At 42.9% G+C, this 18,566-nt stretch overlaps 1 protein-coding gene across 2 annotated transcripts in view; it reads left to right on the top strand.

Annotated features, from left to right (window-relative positions):
• The first annotated feature begins 61 nt into the window (after positions 1 to 61).
• The window catches only part of ILRUN (inflammation and lipid regulator with UBA-like and NBR1-like domains), a 40,313-nt gene continuing 21,808 nt past the window's right edge, over positions 62 to 18,566 (top strand). Inside the window, exon 1 of one of the 2 annotated variants that reach the window (XM_053393047.1) lies at positions 62 to 183. In XM_053393047.1, the coding sequence (XP_053249022.1) occupies positions 86 to 183 (98 nt within the window). In that variant the 5' untranslated portion in view covers positions 62 to 85. Of the gene's footprint in view, positions 184 to 4,165; positions 4,445 to 18,566 lie in introns of those variants that run through there. The other variant, XM_053393046.1, reaches the window with a different exon arrangement.

The raw sequence follows: 18,566 nt of genomic DNA, 5'->3' as shown, positions 1-18,566 counted from the left end.
CCTTGGAAATTAAGAGAGCAAAAGCATATACATTTCAGGCCGGAAGTGATAATAACCGGTTATTACTGTGATCATCGTTACCTTTATGAATTGCGCCGTACAAAACACGGGAGATAGATTCCTACCTGAGGGGCTTACAATCTGCAAATCAACAGAGGGGAAGGAAAGGAAAATGGAAGTAGGGTAAAGAGGGCTAGATCTTCTTTCAGTTGCGCATTTAGGTTAGTTGTTGTATGAGGTGGGGTTGTGTCAAACGGATTCATCGAAAAGGTTATTTCTTTTTAACAACTGGAAAAGTCCATAACTTTAAGATTTTACATGTATATGATGACTCATTCCCCTCCCCTCATATGTGTTAATTAGAAATTAATGACAAATTAGAATATCTAATTTTCACCTTTGATAATATTAAGACTGCATCTTTTTTATATTCCTGTTTTTGACCTGTCAATGAACCTGTGTATATGGATGGAGACAGACCTGGCTAACAAGAAGCTTTTGTATTTTCAGAGATGGAGAATTAGCCATGGTTAGGCTTGCTGCTTCCCAGTAAACCTTGGTGCAACCGGATACCCGCACAACACCTAGCGCTTTTCTTTTTAAAGCCAGAAATCACTGTAAATAGTTTATAGGAAAGCTTGGGGTTGATAACTCTGGATTCAGCAACATTGTGTGATAGTACTTCCTGTTCAGTATCGTTTTAGACTTTAGGTGAGGGAATCATACAGGCAACCCTCCCCCCAATTTACATGGGGGTTATGTTCTGGGTCGTCACACGTGTCAGTGGAGCACACATAAGCCTGTCCCCATTCTAACCCTGCCCTCTTCCGGTGCCAAACACAGTGTGTGTGTGCACGCAGTTGCACGTGCATCAAACATGCGCAAATTGAGAGTTGCCTGTATTTTAAAATTCTTCATATAGAATATTCTCATTGCATGCAGAACATTAGAACAACATGACTAATGGGGAGGAAATTGCTGGCACCTGCAGATTGAAATGGTAGAGTTCATAAAGGATGGTATCATGTGATTCTGCTGATAATGTGTCTGGTAATACTAGAGACCTTCAAGTAGTTTTTTTTATTCACCATGGGGACAGTGGGGTCATTGAGCAAGGCAGCAAAATGGGTAGACTTACTCTAGCATTCATCCCTAACACATGATAATCCACTACTCGGGACCAGTGTACTCCATTCTTTCTCCATGTTGATGTATAGCACAATTGGTCTGTTCTTCCTTTAACATACTGCCCTGATTTCACCCTAAATTTGTGTTTTAATACTCACTGTAAAAATATTGAAAAACAAAACACTGGTGTCAGTATTATATATCAGCTTTTGAACAATCTTGTGTTTCAAACAGTACAGTTCTTCCAGCTTGCTACCTGAGGTCCTGTGGCTGGGACGGGGCGATATGGGATTGGGGGGGCAACTCCCATCTCTTGCGGGGGCGCAGTTAGTGCCAGCACCGTCGGTTAAGAGTTTGGGTGTAATCCTCGACACCTCCCTTTCCATGGAGGCGCAGATTGCAGCTATAACAAAGGCGGCATTTTTCCATCTCCGCCAAGCTAAGCAGTTGGCTCCTTACCTCTCTCGCCCTGACCTAGCCACTGTGATCCACGCGACGGTCACCTCCAGACTGGATTATTGTAACTCGCTCTACGTGGGGCTGCCCTTAAGACTGACCCAGAAACTCCAACGGGTGCAGAATGCTGCGGCGAGACTCCTTACGGGGTCTTCGCTGCGAGATCACATTCATCCGGTGCTATATCAACTGCACTGGCTCCCGGTGGAGTACAGGATCAGGTTTAAGGTGCTGGTTTTAACCTTTAAAGCCCTTTACGGCCTAGGACCCTCGTACCTACGGGACCGCCTCTCCTGGTATGCCCCACAGAGAAACTTACGGTCTTCAAATAAAAACATCTTGAAGGTCCCAGGCCACAGAGAAGTTAGGCTGGCCTCAACTAGAGCCAGGGCTTTTTCGACTGTGGCTCCGACCTGGTGGAACACTCTGTCACAAGAGACTAGGGCCCTGCGGGACTTGACATCTTTCCGCAGGGCCTGCAAGACAGAGCTGTTCCGCCAGGCCTTTGGCCAGGGCACAGCCTGACTCCCTCCCTCGGCAATCTTCGCGGAGCTCTGGCCCAATGGTGGCCAGTGGCTTGAATTTAATTAATTTTATAATGAATGATTTTAGAGTGTTGTTTGTGTTGTACTTTTGTATTGTTTTATTGTTGTTAGCCGCCCTGAGCCCGGCTTCGGCTGGGGAGGGCGGGATATAAATAAAATTTATTATTATTATTATTATTACTTTAAGTCAAAGCTAACCTGATTATAGGGCAGGTTGGAGACTTCATATTGGGTGGCGGATTAAGGCAGAATTTTGGACAAAATATGTGATCCGTAGTTCTCAGGCTTCCAGCAGCAGCAGTTGGGAAAGCAGCTCCAAAATGTAACCAGGCATACATATTGTGTCCAGGCCCCTGAAACATCTCGTCTTCCTCATCTTCAAGTAGTGAAAATACTAAAACTAGACGTGATCTGATTCTAATCCTGCCTAAGGTTCTTTTCCCCACATAATAGATAAAACCTTCTCCAAAGAGATAGACTACTACAATTGACTTGGTTATCAAATGCTTCCTTTTTTATGCTGGATGGCATATGATTGGCACTGTCATTCTAAACATTTGGGGCACAATCCAAAGGACAGTTGGCTTTAAATAGTAATAGAATGAATGCACATTATTAAAAATAATACACCTACTTTTTAGATCTAAAGAATTAGTTAAATGAATTACCATTTATTAGTGGCCATTTAACTTATTTTTATCATTGGCTATATAACAATTTAGATATAAGTCAGGTGAATTAATTTTCTATAATTGCATGACAAAGATTTTGTCAAATGATTACTTGTATTTAAATTGAGAACTTCCGCAGTTACCCAGCACAATGAAATGCACAGATATGCTGTGTATATTTAATGTTTTCATAGCTGCATACCTCTTTTGTTTTTATGTTGTTGTTTTTTGCCTTTGAAAATACCTACAACTACGTTGTGAAATGCAGTGAACTGTATTTGCATCAGTGTTTCTTTTTGAAACTGAAAATGCTTTGTCTCTATCAGATCTGTAAAAACCGGCCCTTCTGGCAAAACCAGATTAGCAAATTTACATAAACTGTGGCGAGAACGTTCTGGCTTGCCTACTTTAAACAACCAGGGCTGCAGTTTTAGGCAAATTTAGACTGTAATCCTAACCAGATCTAATCAGAAGTAAATCCTATTGGAGTCAATGGGGGCTTTCTACCAAGTCAGTGGGTTTAGGATTGCAGTCTTACCTAGGGGCAAGCAAGCTCCATTGAATTCAGTGTGACTTTTGAGTAGACATGGTTAGGATTGTAGCCTTAGGCTATGATCCTACACACACTTACCATGGAGTAAACCCCATTGAATTTAGTGTGGCTTACTTCTGTGTAGACATGCACTTCTGTGTTACACGGTATTGGATGTGTGAAGGCTTACTGAACTCAGCGGGACTTATTTACGAATATACATGGCTAGCAATTGCACGTGTTTCTTAAAAGCATCGCGATCAGCTTTCACTTGTTTTTATTTTCTCGTCACTTTTAAATTTTATTTTAGCTTTCAATGCCCAAGCTGGATACCAGTGTCAGAAATCTCATTTAAAAAACAACACCCGAAACACCCGGTGTTTATTAAGAGTATTTTAGGGTACACAACGTAGTTAACAGTATAGAGGGTTAAATCCCCTCCGTATTACGACAAGAGAAAGAAAAGGGCAGCAGCCGAACAAAACGAACAGAAATGTCGTTTCTGCAAAGAAGGATACAATCTGATGCACACTTATTTGGAAGCAAGGAGCCCCGCTGGGCTCAATGGCACTTACTTCCGAGTAAATACGCGTAGGATCGGGTTATACAGTACAAGCCTCGCTGCCCAAATTAAAAAGAATAATAACCCAAACGCGCTCAATCTACCTTAAGCGCAGCTTATTTGCACCCAGAAACCGCCCCCTCCCCTCTACTGCATTGGGCTGTTTGTGTTTTGGTCCCCTCTGCTATGATGTCATCACGTCTGTGAGGTCACGGCACGCGGTGACGCTAGCAACGTCGGCGTGCCCTGCGTGCTACTCGCCCGCTTGCTTTTCTCGCTCGCTCCCCCCTCCCCCCCATGCAGCTCTGAGGAGGCGGTAGTGGCGGCTCACGGGCAGCCCGGGGCCTAGTGGAAGGGGCCGGGCTGGCGCGGGCAGAGGGGCTCCCGTCGCCATGGAGGGGATGGAAGTGGACCTGGACGCCGAGTTGATGCAGAAGTTCAGCTGCCTGGGAACCACCGACAAGGACGTGCTCATTGGCGAGTTCCAGCGGCTTCTCGGCTTCCAGCTCAGCCCCGCCGGCTGCGCCTTCTTCCTGGACATGACGAACTGGTACAAGCCCTGAGGGGAAGCAGGGGAGGCGGGTGGGCAAGGTGGGCCGCGGCTGGGGGGGGGCGCGTGGGTTGGCCGGGCGTCTTCTCGGGAGGGCTGAGCGGAGGAGGCCCTGGCGGGGCTGACTTCGCCAGGCCCAGCTCGCTCTCCCGGTCCTGGGGAAGTTGCCCCGCCAAGGAAGTTCAGGCGAGGGCTGGATCCCGAACGCGCTGGCGGCGGGGGAGCAGCGTCGCGTCTCTCCTCTCTTTCTATGGTGGACCAGCTCCGTCCAATGTAAACAACCTCAGTGTGACGCGTCTTCACTCGCGGAGCATGTCATACAAGTGCCGCCAAAATATAAAGGAGCAGTAGTCGCTTCTACCCACCCCCTCCCATCTGTAAAGGCATTTGGATGAGGCCCTCTTTCGACACGAGTAGGCGTCATCTTGGGTCCAAATCCGTGGGTCGTCTTGTTCTTCTTAAAGGCTTCGTGACAGGTTCCGTCATGTTATGGTTTCGTTTCTAATTGTGTCTCTATATATTCAGCAATGCAAAAAGGGTGTCTGTTCGTTAGGGTGAAAGCCAGAGTGCAAGTTCACAGGCCAGATGTTTTCTTCTTAGCTGGAATACAGTTCATATAATCTCAGTGGCTGGATTGCATAGTGGGAATGTGGATTATTAGATCTTACAGGTTCAGAGTTTGGGAAAACATCTTCTCTTGGGATTGTTTACTACTTTCATCTGCCATGCTTATAATTAAAAGTTGACAGTGTCTGAAATCTGTGGTCAGCTGTCATGGATTTATGTACAATCAGATATTGATTTGTTCTCTTTTTGAGTGTTTTACTTCACAGCTACCCTGTGAGGTTGGCTAGTTATGTTGTTATTATTTTTTTCTCTGTTGGGGATTTCAAGCTCAGGGGCTGTGCAGTGAGTCCATGACAGAAGCAAGGCTTGGATTTCTAGATCCAATCCCAGCTCTCTATCAGTAGGATTACACTGTAAACATTGGAGGTCAAATAATTTATGGGCAACTGTAGACCATGGGTTGGACCAATCACATCTGTATGGGCCACAGTTGAAAAGGCTGGAATCATACCAATCACAACTTTAATTACTACTTCCTAAAGAGTGTCGAATTCTCAGGTTTGTAAACTAAACGTTCTAAAAAGCCATGCCTGCAGCGTGTGAGAATGTGGTGGAGAGGTGTGGTCTAGTGAAGTAAACATGATTAGGATTGGACTGATAAATAAGACACCAGTAACTGGTTTTCTGTCTGGTGTATCATTTCTTTATTTTATTTGTCAGGTACGTATTTTACACTTTCCCCAAGGATCTCAGCTTGGTGTGCATAAGTGTTTCATTTTATCCCAAGAAAAATAAGAGGTAGATATGGTTATCCCTAGACTAGAACCTGGGCTCTGTAGATGAGAGAAGCTAGTGTCTGGAATATACAATTTCAAAATGTAGGTAGGGACTTGCATAATTGCATGCTTCATTGTGGGGGGAGAATGATTCCTACAGAAAGCAAGTAAGTCAAGAAGAAGAAACCTATGATGGCACTCTCTACCTTTACATCAAGGTTAACTGTGTGAAGGGTTTTATTTTGGTGTGCAGCAACATTTTTTGGGAGCCCCCACTTGCTGTCTGATGTTGTGACCCTTGGAAAAGGGTGTGGCCCAGCTGTAGAGTGCAGAGGTGCTAAAAATAATTGGTTTATTTCATTACACTTCCAGTTAAAAGATCCCTGGTATCAATATTCATAAAGATCCTCTCTTTGAGATACCGTACTGGAGATCTGCATCTAATTTGTGTCACAGATAGGTTAAATTAAGTAGTCTTCTACTTAGGGCATGTAAAGCCATACTATAGGAGGAAATCAAATGCTTCTTTTTAAATTTTAAAATAACCAAAGTTCCATGTTATGTCTGAACTTTGGCTAGTTTAATATTTATGCAATGATTTGTGAACAATTTAGGATCATCAGCCATGGTTTGACCTGTTGGAACTAACCATAATCTAAACTAACTAGAGTTCCCAGAGTTTAAACACAACATAGGAGAGTATGCAGGAAAGTATGCAAGACTGACATTTATTGTAGCTTGTGCACATAGTGCTAAATTATGGTTTAGGACAGGGGTCAGCAACCTAAGGCCCATGGGCCGGAAGTGGCCTGCAGAGGTCATTTGACTGGCCCATGAGCCGCCCCCGAACTGAGTTTCTCTCACACGCGCTGCGCTAAACCAGCACAGCGCGCCACGGGAAATCGCGTCTGTACATGCGCAGAGGCTGAAAATCATGGGTACGGGCGCTCACACCAGTGCACAATCCGGCCCACGGAGGGATCTCCGCGGGACCAATCTGGCTCAGGCAAGATAAACCTTGCTAACCCCTGGTTTAGGACATGTTGTTCTGTCCAAACTGACCTTTATTGTTACATTATCCAGCTTGCTACAACTTTCAGTCTCTCTCCCCCCCCCCCAGCTATGTTCCCATCTTTTGTCTGTTTACTAGTAGGTAAGTACAGTCATACCTCAGGATGAATACGCTTCAGGTTAAGCATTTTCGGATTGCGCTCTGTGGCGACCCGGAAGTAATGGAACGTGTTACTTCGGGGTTTCGCCGCATGCGCAGACACTCAAAATGACATAACGTGCATGCACGGAAGCAGCGAAACGCGACCCGCACAGTCGCGTGTTACGTTTGCTTCAGGATGCGAACGGGGCTCTGGAACGGCTCCCGTTCGCATCCAGAGGTACAACTGTAGTATTTTCATGCCAACAATTGCTGAAAGCACTATCAAGAGTGGCTGTTTGGGGAGATGTTGAACGCTTCCTGTAGTAATAAGTGAAGTGGCCAGACTTGGGCATAGTTCTCATAGTTATCTAGTGTTAAGTCTGAGAGCAGATTCTAATGTTGTATGAGCAGAGGGTTCCCCAACCTTTGGGAGCAGATCTTGAGGATGAATGGAGAGCTGTGAAGGGGAGGGAGAGGAAATCTAATTGAATGAAATGTGTTTTCTCTGATCACATTTGGATAGTCCTGGATACAACCTGAAGGGTGAGGTGGGGGGCTGCCTACACCCAGAACTACTTATCAAACCAGATATAGAATCATAGAATCATAGAGTTGGAAGAGACCACAAGGGCCATCGAGTCCAACCCCCTGCCAAGCAGGAAACACCATCAGAGCACTCCTGACATATGGTTGTCAAGCCTTTGCTTAAAGACCTCCAAAGAAGGAGACTCCACCACACTCCTTGGCAGCAAATTCCACTGTCGAACAGCTCTTACTGTCAGGAAGTTCTTCCTAATGTTTAGGTGGAATCTTCTTTCTTGTAGTTTGGATCCATTGCTCCGTGTCCGCTTCTCTGGAGCAGCAGAAAACAACCTTTCTCCCTCCTCTATGTGACATCCTTTTATATATTTGAACATGGCTATCATATCACCCCTTAACCTCCTCTTCTCCAGGCTAAACATGCCCAGCTCCCTTAGCCGTTCCTCATAAGGCATCGTTTCCAGGCCTTTCACCATTTTGGTTGCCCTCCTCTGGACACGTTCCAGTTTGTCAGTGTCCTTCTTGAACTGTGGTGCCCAGAATTGGACACAGTACTCCAGGTGAGGTCTGACCAGAGCAGAATACAGTGGCACTATTACTTCCCTTGATCTAGATGCTATACTCCTATTGATGCAGCCCAGAATTGCATTGGCTTTTTTAGCTGCCGCGTCACACTGTTGGCTCATGTCTAGTTTGTGGTCAACCAAGACTCCTAGATCCTTTTCACATGTAGTGCTCTCAAGCCAGGTGTCACCCATCTTGTATTTGTGCCTCTCATTTTTTGCCCAAGTGCAATACTTTACATTTCTCCCTGTTAAAATTCATCTTGTTTGTTTTGGCCCAGTTCTCTAATCTGTCAAGGTCGTTTTGAAGTGTGATCCTGTCCTCTGGGGTGTTAGCCACCCCTCCCAGTTTGGTGTCATCTGCAAATTTGATCAGGATGCCCTTGAGTCCATCATCCAAGTCGTTGATAAAGATGTTGAATAAGACCGGGCCCAAGACAGAACCCTGTGGCACCCCACTAGTCACTCTTCTACAGGATGAAGAGGAACCATTGATGAGCACCCTTTGGGTTTGGTCAGTCAGCCAGTTACAAATCCACTGAGTGGTAGCATAGTCAAGACCGCATTTTACCAGCTTCTTTACAAGAATATCATGGGGCACCTTGTCAAATGCCTTGCTGAAATCAAGGTAGGCTACATCCACTGCGTTCCCTTCATCTACCAGGCTTGTAATTCTGTCAAAAAACGAGATCAGGTTAGTCTGACATGACTTATTTTTCAGAAATCCATGCTGACTATTGGTGATCACAGCATTCCTTTCTAGGTGCTCACAGACTGTTTGCTTAATGATCTGCTCCAGAATCTTCCCTGGTATTGATGTCAGACTGGGCGGTAATTATTTGGGTCCTCTCTTTCCCCCTTTTTGAAAATAGGGACAACATTTGCCCTCCTCCAGTCTGCCGGGACTTCACCTGTTCTCCAGGAATTCTCAAAGATGACTGCCAGTGGTTCTGAAATCACATCTGCCAGTTCTCTTAATACTCTTGGATGCAGTTCATCTGGCCCTGGAGACTTGAATACATCTAGACTAGCCAAGTATTCTTATACTATCTCCTTAGTTATTCTGGGCTGTGTTTCCTCTGCTGAATCCTTTGCTCCAAATTCTTCAGGTCGGGCATTGTTTTCTTTATCGGAGAAGACTGAGGCAAAGAAGGCATTGAGGAGTTCAGCCCTTTCTGTGTCCCCTGTTTGCATTTCACCATCTTCTCCTCTGAGTGACCCCACTGTTTCTTTGTTCTTCCTTTTGCTACGAACATACCCATAAAAGCCTTTTTTGTTGCTTTTAACCTCTCTTGCAAGCCTGAGTTCATTATGTGCTTTAGCTTTTCTGACTTTGTGTCTACACGTGCTGGCTATTTGTTTGAATTCCTCTTTGGTGGTTTCCCCCCTTTTCCATTTTTTGTACACATCCTTTTTTAAATCTTAACTCAGTTAAAAGTTCTTTAGATAGCCACCCTGGCTTCTTTAGGCACCTTCCATGTTTCCGTCTCATTGGTATTGCCTGAAGTTGTGCTTTTACTATCTCCCTCTTAACAAACTCCCAGCCATCATGAACTCCCTTTCCTTTTAGTATTACTGTCCATGGGATCTCACCCAGCACTTCCCTAAGTTTTATGAAGTCGGCTTTCTTAAAGTCGAGAAATTGAGTCCTAGTATGCTTGGCTGCTCTTTTCCGCTGTATAGTAAACTTCAGAAGAGCATGATCACTCGCGCCTAATGATCCTTCCACTTCTACCCCACTAACCAGGTCATCAACATTGGTTAGGACCAGATCTAAAATGGCTGTTCCTCTTGTTGCTTCTCCCACTTTCTGGACAATGAAGTTGTCTGCAAGGCCAGTGAGGAATCTGTTTGACCTTATGCTCTTGGCTGAGTTTGACATCCAACAAATATTCGGGTAATTGAAGTCCCCCATTACTACTATCTCCCTTCCTTCTGCATGCTTGGCCATCTGTTCCAGGAAGGCATCATCTATGTCCTCCGTTTGGCTTGGGGATCTATAGTAAACTCCCACAATGAGGTCACTGTTATTCTTCTCTCCCTTAATTTTGACCCAAATGCTCTCACTTTGGCTTTGAGGTTCTAAATCTTGGATCTCTTCACAGGTATACACATCCCTGACATATAACGCCACTCCTCCTCCTTTCTTGTCTGGTCTGTTTCTCTGAAATAGATTGTATCCCTCCATTATTACATTCCATTCGTGGGACTTATCCCACCAGGTTTCAGTGATTCCTATTATGTCATATTTAGTTTGCTGTACCAAGAGCTCAAGCTCATCTTGTTTATTTCCCATGCTTTGCGCATTAGTGTACAGACATTGAAGTCCATTAATCATTCCCTCTTATTTAAGGATTTTTTCCTCCCACCACTAGGTCTGCGTGTAGCTGAATTATGTAGGACTTCTGTTGAACAATGTTGGTGTGTGTTGTAATAGTATCAAATAAAACAAACAAACATGTTTTTGATTGCCCAAAGCTGCCGCCTGCCTGTTGGTTGAGGAAAAGATTAGGTCAGAAGTGGAAAACCTTGGATAGGTGGTGGGGTGGGGGCAAATGTGGCCTTCTAGTCCTCTCTGTCTGACAGTTGGGGCCCATCTTAGATTATTCCCCCTACTCAGGCTATGCCCCTCTCCAGCACTGTTCCATACTCTCCTCAGGTTTTTTTTGCCTGCCTGGAATGTGTTCGTGAACAATAATGTCTCTTGTTTTCCTGGATGGAGGGGTGTGGGGTGTGTGTGTTTATGTATGTATATATATGTGTTATTGTATGTGTGTGTATAGAAACCTCTGACCTTTGTATGGCTGGAATGTAGCCTACCTAAGAGTCATAACTTTGCTGCATAACACTTTCGCCTCTGGCTCTGTCATTCCTTGTGGCCCACTGAAGGTTCCTCAAGGGGATTGTGACCCTGGGGCTGAAAAGTTTCTCACTGCTGAGTTAGGTGCTCCTCTCACTAGTTCAGTATCTATAGCCATTGGCATATCAGTGTCCAGATTCCCATCTCTGTCCTGGTAAAGGAGAGGAAGGGGTAGTCTTGTAAGGGTTGAAGGGTATATTCTGCTCTGCTCCTTCTAATTTGCTCCCCCCGCCCCATTTTGGGTCCCTACATTATCTGTGGAGTATTCTGTCCTTGCATTCCTGTCCTTGCATCCCTGTTAAAACTTGTGGAGTAGAATTCCTGGTAGATGTCTTGTGTTCAGAGGCCTGTAGTAAGACTCCTGTGAGGAGGCTGAAAAAATAGGTATTGTACAGGTGCCATTCATCCTTTTCTGTTTGAGTCTGTTAATCTTGAGAACATGTGTAGTTTACCCAAATGGCCTTTTTTGAGCTTCAAATGCAATTTCCCATCTTTTTCAATCTTATTTATGTACTGAAGAGTTCCATAGGTTTGTAGCTAAATTTTCCTCAGGAATACTATTTGATGCATGAGCTGACTTGTCTTGCTGTATCATACGTATCTAATGTTATGATGTGTTACTAGGTAAATATGGCCATGCATGGAACTAGTCACGATCTTATTCTCTAGCCTGGTTAGTCAGTGGGATACATCAGTATATGCTATTTTCTGCTGCTGACGATTGTAACACTGATGCAAGAAGGATAGACATTCTGCAGGTAAACATTAAATTGGCACTCATGAAATTGTTCTCCCCCTTACTTTTGGCCCTCTGGTAGTGCCAGTATAGTTGAGTTGATGTACCTGTGTAACTTCGGTCCTCTTCCTGTGTTTTTAGTAGCTTGGGAGCTGCTAAAGAATGGCACCTTTCACCATTGCTCAGTACTACAAAAAAAAAAAAGAAGAAGAAGAAAAAGAAGAAGAAGAAGAAGAAGAAGAAGAAGCCAAGTTTACATGAGAGCTGCTTGCCATGGCTTCTTGCCTCACCACTATCATTCCTCCATACACTTGAAATAATGATGGAAGGAGAAAGAGCTGTAGTATAGATTCCTTCCACATGACCCTGAACTTTGGCTATTGAATAATGTTCAAAGGAGTCATGCTGCAAATCTTATTGCACCACTGTGGCTATATTACCCAGGAGAGCAGATCTGATGTGGCACGGAATCATGGGGTAGGCTTCTTTTGAGAAACCACTAAAAGTAACAGTGAAAGAGATCTTCTCTCTTTCTGACGTCACTTTCATTCTTCTTAGCTGCACCAGAATGTCCTGTTGACGATCTTACCTGCAAAAGACCTTAATTGCTGTAATGTTTATAGACGCTGAACAGTACAATATATGATAGGATTGTGTTTAGATTAAAAATATTTTTTTAAAGTACTATAGTGTTTTGTCCTTTGAGTTACATAATTTCACTTGGTCTGAAAATATATGACATTGCACTTTATAGGATAACTCCCCCCCCCTTACTGTAAACTACCCTGTGATTCTCGGATGAAGGGTGGTATTGAAATTTAATAAATAATAATAATAACTTGTGGTCACTAATATGTCCATAGGAACAGTATTCCATTGCCTTGCAACAAAAATGTTATTATTTGATATTGGATAGTACTTTACAAAGAGCCTGGTTGTTGTTGTTTTTTAAAGGTTACTCAGTCTGAATATTTGATATTTGGGTGTATAGCGAAGATATTTTACTGCCAGTTCATCTATGAGAAGTTCTGCTGTTTATTAAATGATATGCTTAAAATGCTGAGCATGCATTCCATTCTTCTCTTCTCCACCAGGTGATACATAATCTAGAAAGCCTGCTGACTTTGAAAACACATCTAAAACCTTAAGTTTAGATACTGCGATTAGTGAGCTGTCTTGAGCCAATTTAGCATTTAACAGTTTCTAACTCCTTTAACATTATGCTTCAACTTGTTTGAACATGTTCTAGTTCTTTACTGGTGTAGAGTTGCCATCTGTCTGGTTTTAAACTGGCCTAATTGTAGGTTTCACCTCTCTTTTTCCTTGGGTGGTGATTGTTTTATTTTTAGCTCATTCTCAGTGGCCAGTAAAATTTGCATTTCTTTAAATGAATTGTATACATACACACATGAGTGGGCTCTTCTGTTTTGAAGTTGAACAACCTCCCTGCAGTAAAGTTTACTGTAATTTAAAGATACTGGACTGCAGTGGTTTTGAAAAAGTGTATATTCTAAGCAAATACCTGCTTTTTAGAGACTGTGATAGAGTTGGGGCATGACTCTGGGATGAAACAGTTTATCCTGACACATTTCAATCTGGATTCAGACCTGGTTATGGGACTGAATCACTCTTGCTCACCGTGATGGATGACCTTTATCTTGAGAAGCGCAAGCAATATGACCCTGTTATTCTTGTTTGATTTCTCAGTGGTTTTAGATGTTACTAAGCATGGCAACCTTCTGAGCCCACTTAGTGTGGTAAGTATTGGAGAAGTATTGGAGGCAGGGTTGGATTAAAAGAATAGCGTTGGATGATTGTCTTTCAGTCACCTGGCAATGGTGCTGTAAGGTGGCATAGGATACTATCTTGTCTCCAAGGCTGTTTAATATTTATATGAAGCCATTGGAGATTTGGAGTGAGGTGTCATTATTACACTGATACCCAGCTCTATTTCTCTGTAACATCTGAATCAGGGGAACTCATGGACATCCAATGAGCCTGCATGTTGGAAAATTAAGATAAAGACAGTATTTCTTCACGCAGTGCATAACTGTGGAACTTGATCCCACAGGAGGTGGTGTTCCTTCCAACTCTACAACTCTATGATTCTAGTGGAGATTCCTGCATTGCAGGGATTGGACTAGATGCCCCTCAGGATCCCTTTGAACTCTGCAATTCTCAGATTCTGTGTAAGTCCTGAACTGGTGCCTAGACTCAGTAGTGTGCTAGATGAGGGACAATTAACTGAATTTGACAAGATGGAAGCACTGTGGGTGGGTGGTTCCTGAATCTGGATAATGGTCAGTTGCCTGCTTTGGACAGGGTCATACTCCCCCTGAAAGATCAGATTCATGATCTGGGTGTGCTTCTGGATCCATCTGCCACTATTGGAGTATCTTCTAAGAGCTACAGCTGATATGACAACTGTGTCTATTTCTGGACCAGGATAGCCTGACCGCTGTCATCCATGTGCTGGTAACTCACAGGCTAGATTACTGCACGGTTCTCTATGTAGGGCTTCCCTTGAGGTTGGTCTGCAAGCTACAGCTGATGCAAAATGTGACTGCTCAACTGCTTGCTGGGGCAGCATATCGCCAACATGTTGCCTCTCTGTTGAAAGAATCAGACTGGCTGCCAGTTAACTACCAGGCTATGTTTATCAGGCTGGTTTATAAAGTCCTATACAGCTAGGGATCATGATACCTGAAAGAGCATATCACTTGCTATATATCCAATAAATCACTGTACTTTGAAAGTCAGGGCTTCCTGCAGATACCATCTGATCAGGATGTCTGTTCCGTATAATGTAGTAATTGTGCTGTTCATGTGGTGATACCTATCCTTTGGAATTCTCCCCTTGAATGTGCTGTCTTTTTTTCTTTTTTGGCACCTACTAAAGACCTTCCTCTTTCATCAAGCCTTTTAAATAGAGATCTTTCCCAGTCTGCATCTGTACTGAGATTGTTTTAAATATGTTTGTATTGGTTTATCACTTACTACTTGCAGCCCTGTGCTCCTGTGGTAAGAAAGGCAGAACATAAAGTAAATAAATATACTTTTGGGGGATATTGGGTAAGAGGGATTGGTAAAAATATGAAGCACTTCTGCTGGCCCTGAGCAGCTATTGAATACAACACATTGATTGTTTGACATATATGGTATTGATTAGATCCAGGCTACTAGCTAAACCTATTTCTCACTGAAATCACTGTGACAAGTTAGTGGTGACTTGAGTCCTGTTGATTCAGTGGGGCATAAGTGCAACTAACTTAGTCTGGATCCAAGCCAATGAACCTAATGTCTAGGCTTGCTGCTGTTGATCCTTTCATTTCACTTTCACTATAGGATCTGCTCTGGACCCACCATAAGTGCTTTGCCTGGCTAGGGGCATTTTTGCCATTCAAGTATTTTATTGCTTTTTCACATAAAATAAACATAATTTGAAATATAAGCAACAATAATAGCAGCTAGTCTCTTGCTTGCTTGGATAGAGGAGAATAAGGGAGGTAGCATGGAAAAACATGGCTTTTGGGTGGGTAGGTGGGTGGTTGGCTGGAATGTTGTACAAAATGTTTATTCTGCCTGTTTGTCCTTCTGACTTGCTCCTTTGCTAGGGGGTAAGTATCCTGTCTTTAACTGAGGTAGTGGTGGGGGAAATCCACCACAGATACTGTAAACATGAAGCTGGTTGTTTTCCCTTTCCTGGACAAAAAAACCAGCATCCTCATTCAAAGATGCAAATTCTCCGCTTGCACCCACATTGGGGGATGTTGTCATCAGCCAAACCTGCCAGGTGAAAGGGGAAGAGAGACAGGGTATGTGTTTTTAAAAAGTGCCAAACTTTTATCAGATCATCCTAGAAGAGGGGAGGTGGGGGGCAAAGCTAAGTCAGATTCCTCTAGACATGTCAACGCAGAGAGAGAAGAGTTGCGGGTGGGATCACAGTCGGTTCCAGATTAAAATTGTAACCCCACAAAAATATTTCCTTAAAAATGTTTGGTGCTGGTAGCGTGGAATTGACATCTCCCACTCCACTTAATATCGCCAGTCCAGCATGTGGAGAGGCACAGGTTTCCTATCCCAGATCTAGACATTATGAACCTGGTTGGGTCTGTAAATTTCAAGGTGGGTGATACACTGAAGCAGTTATTTGTTAAAATAGTTAAGAGATTTTTGCAGGATTTCAGAATTTGAGCAGCAGTGAAGCTAAAGTGTAGTCTTGGTGCTTTGAAGTGCTATACAGGTTGACTCAGGTCCTGACCTTGCACCATTTTCAGTTTTTTCTCTGCTGATGTGAGAACTAGAAATTGATCTCTTCTGGAATAAAAACTAGGATTCTTGGCAAACTAGATACATCATGCTACAGTGCTTATACATGAAAAATGCACCCATATCTGTTGCAAGCATTTTCTGTGCAGATATTCAAACAACAAAATTCAAATACATTTTATTTCTAAATATTTTTCCTAGATTCCTAACAGGCAGGAGTCAAAAACATTGATATGTTGTAAGCACTAGCATATTTTTTTGCCCACAATCCAGATTTGGCGTCTAGAGAAAAGTGGCAGATGATCAGCGAGAGAGTGCATCCAGTGTTCTCTGTGTGCATGCTCCCCTGCATCCAGGAGGCATCTGTTGCAATGATGGCATTACATATTATGCAATACTACAGTGGTAGTATCTGTTTCCTCCCACCCACCACCCAGCCTTTTCAAGCTTGGAAACACTGATATATCACAGGTAGCTGTATCCTGTTTTTTTTAGTTGAGGCGGAGCAGGGGGGATAGCGGCAAACAGAATATGTTTTGTCCCCAGACAGAAAGAAGGTGAGCAGTGTTGGTGGCTGACTATGGGGTATTTAATAGGGCTTCTGAGGTTTTTTTTCCAGTTTAGTATTTTCAATTATTTTGTATAATGCCTCTCTCTGACACTCTTCTGAAGTGCTAACTAGCTTCATTTAAAAGGAGTATCAACAGAGACTTTTTCTAGAGACCATGTGGTGAATCATAGTTACTGTTGTACAAATAAACCTAACTTCTGTAATCTAACTAAATTATAAGAAAAGATGCTAGAGTAACTAACCTAGGCTGAAGAGGGCAGGTAAGGAGAAGCTTGAAGCAACTAAACATACTAATCAAAGGACTGTTTCTAGTCCCTTGGACAAGACTAGGATGCACAATACCTGTAAATGGGTTATTTGAAATGAATATGTGTACGTAGAATTTGTAAAGAGATGTTTTCAGTAAGATTTCTTACATGGATACAAATAAACTTGGGAGGGTGTGCGGGCAGGCAGGGGTTAGGTGACAGAATTCCCAGATGCTTTAAATAGCCCTGAAGCACAAAAACTCATTTTCATTTCTGCTACAAACTCTGATAGGCAGCCCTGTGGAAATTTTGCTCTTCAAAGTTCATGCTTGACTGTGAACATACCTTTTGTACTGCTACTGCTGGTGGGAGGTGAAAGATTATCTTGCCATTCCCAAGGGTTTCATTGAAAAGGTTTGAAAGTGTATCTAGTCATAGAATAATAGAAACAGAGAATTGTAGAGTTGTAAGGGACCCCAAGGGTCATCTAGTCAGTTTCCTGAAATAGGGTGCAGTTCCAAAGTGGATGTTTACACTGATTGTCTTTGCTTAAAATCAAATGAACTAAGAAAAAATGCTGTTTGAATTGTTACTGGTTCTTTAATCATATGACTTTATTGTCTTCTCTCTCAGGTTTCTGTACAGACTCTGTGGGCGTATCCTAGAATAGCTCTGTGGCAATGAGCACTTGTTCAGTTGAACTTCAGTCAGACATTTGCTTTGTCATCCTGACTCTGCTGGTGTTTCTCCCCCACCCTTGCTCTTTTCTAATATTTCCATTTTTTAAAATTAACTCTAGACTTCACCAACCTCTTCTTATTGAAAAAGTGAAAGACTGAAACTAACTAGTGCACTCATTTTGTTTCTGATATAGCAATGTATAGACAAATATGCTAAAAATACATTAAGAGAATGAGATAGCAAGTCTGCTTTTCAGTTTGCATTGCCTTCAGTTAGATTTTAACTGGAACAGACATTGAAACCATTCCAAGTGGCAAAGCTGGGTGATGAAATATGACACATGGAGGGGAGGAGAATTGGCAATGAGCCCTGATGCACAAATAGCCCTTTCCCCTTTGAAGCATATTTACAAGATGGAAAATAAAAACATTGCCAGCTGTGGGGTTTTCTGTTTTTTTGTTGTTTAGAGAAATATTTTGAGAAATGTTCCGCAATATGTATTGTGTGGCTGTCATCCCTATATCAACATGGAATAATTTTGTTAGCATTTATGCACTTTACATGTACAGCATGGGGCATCTGAAAGCATCTGCATTTTTAATAGGCTGCAGGAAGGTGGTGGGGGGTTGGCTGGTGGGGGGCACTGTGCAGCATGAATTACTTTCTTCTTTTTCACCTCTAGTGAGTTCCATCTCTGGTCAGAACAGAAGGAAAGATATTTCAGTGAAACAAATTAGCATATTTACTGACTGATTTGAACAGGAGTTTCTTGACATATCCCCATTATGAGTTACATAAAGCTCATTTTGTATAGAAGCAGCTAGCAGCTGGTGACATAAAGCATTTGTTTCCACTTAGTGGTTAATGTGACATGCACCTATCCCATACCATTTGACTGAGCTGGCAGTTTTAAATATAGCTCTGTCTTCCTGGTTTACAAAAGTTGTAGTGCAGGATTAGTCAAAGCCTAGATCTCTGATTGCCCAAGCACCTGAAATATGATGTTGTAAATTACAGCTTGGAAATATTTTTTCCCAATAATGTATGACAACATTATTAATTGTGTGCAATATACACGCTCTCTGTGAGCTGAATGGAACTGTGTGTATGAGCTTTTAGGATATTTGTCCAGTGGGAAATTTCTGCAACCCATGCCTA

This window comes from Podarcis raffonei, chromosome 6, assembly GCF_027172205.1.
Source record: "Podarcis raffonei isolate rPodRaf1 chromosome 6, rPodRaf1.pri, whole genome shotgun sequence".
Classification (NCBI taxonomy): Eukaryota; Metazoa; Chordata; class Lepidosauria; order Squamata; family Lacertidae; genus Podarcis; species Podarcis raffonei.
This window is presented reverse-complemented; position numbering and strand designations above follow the sequence as displayed.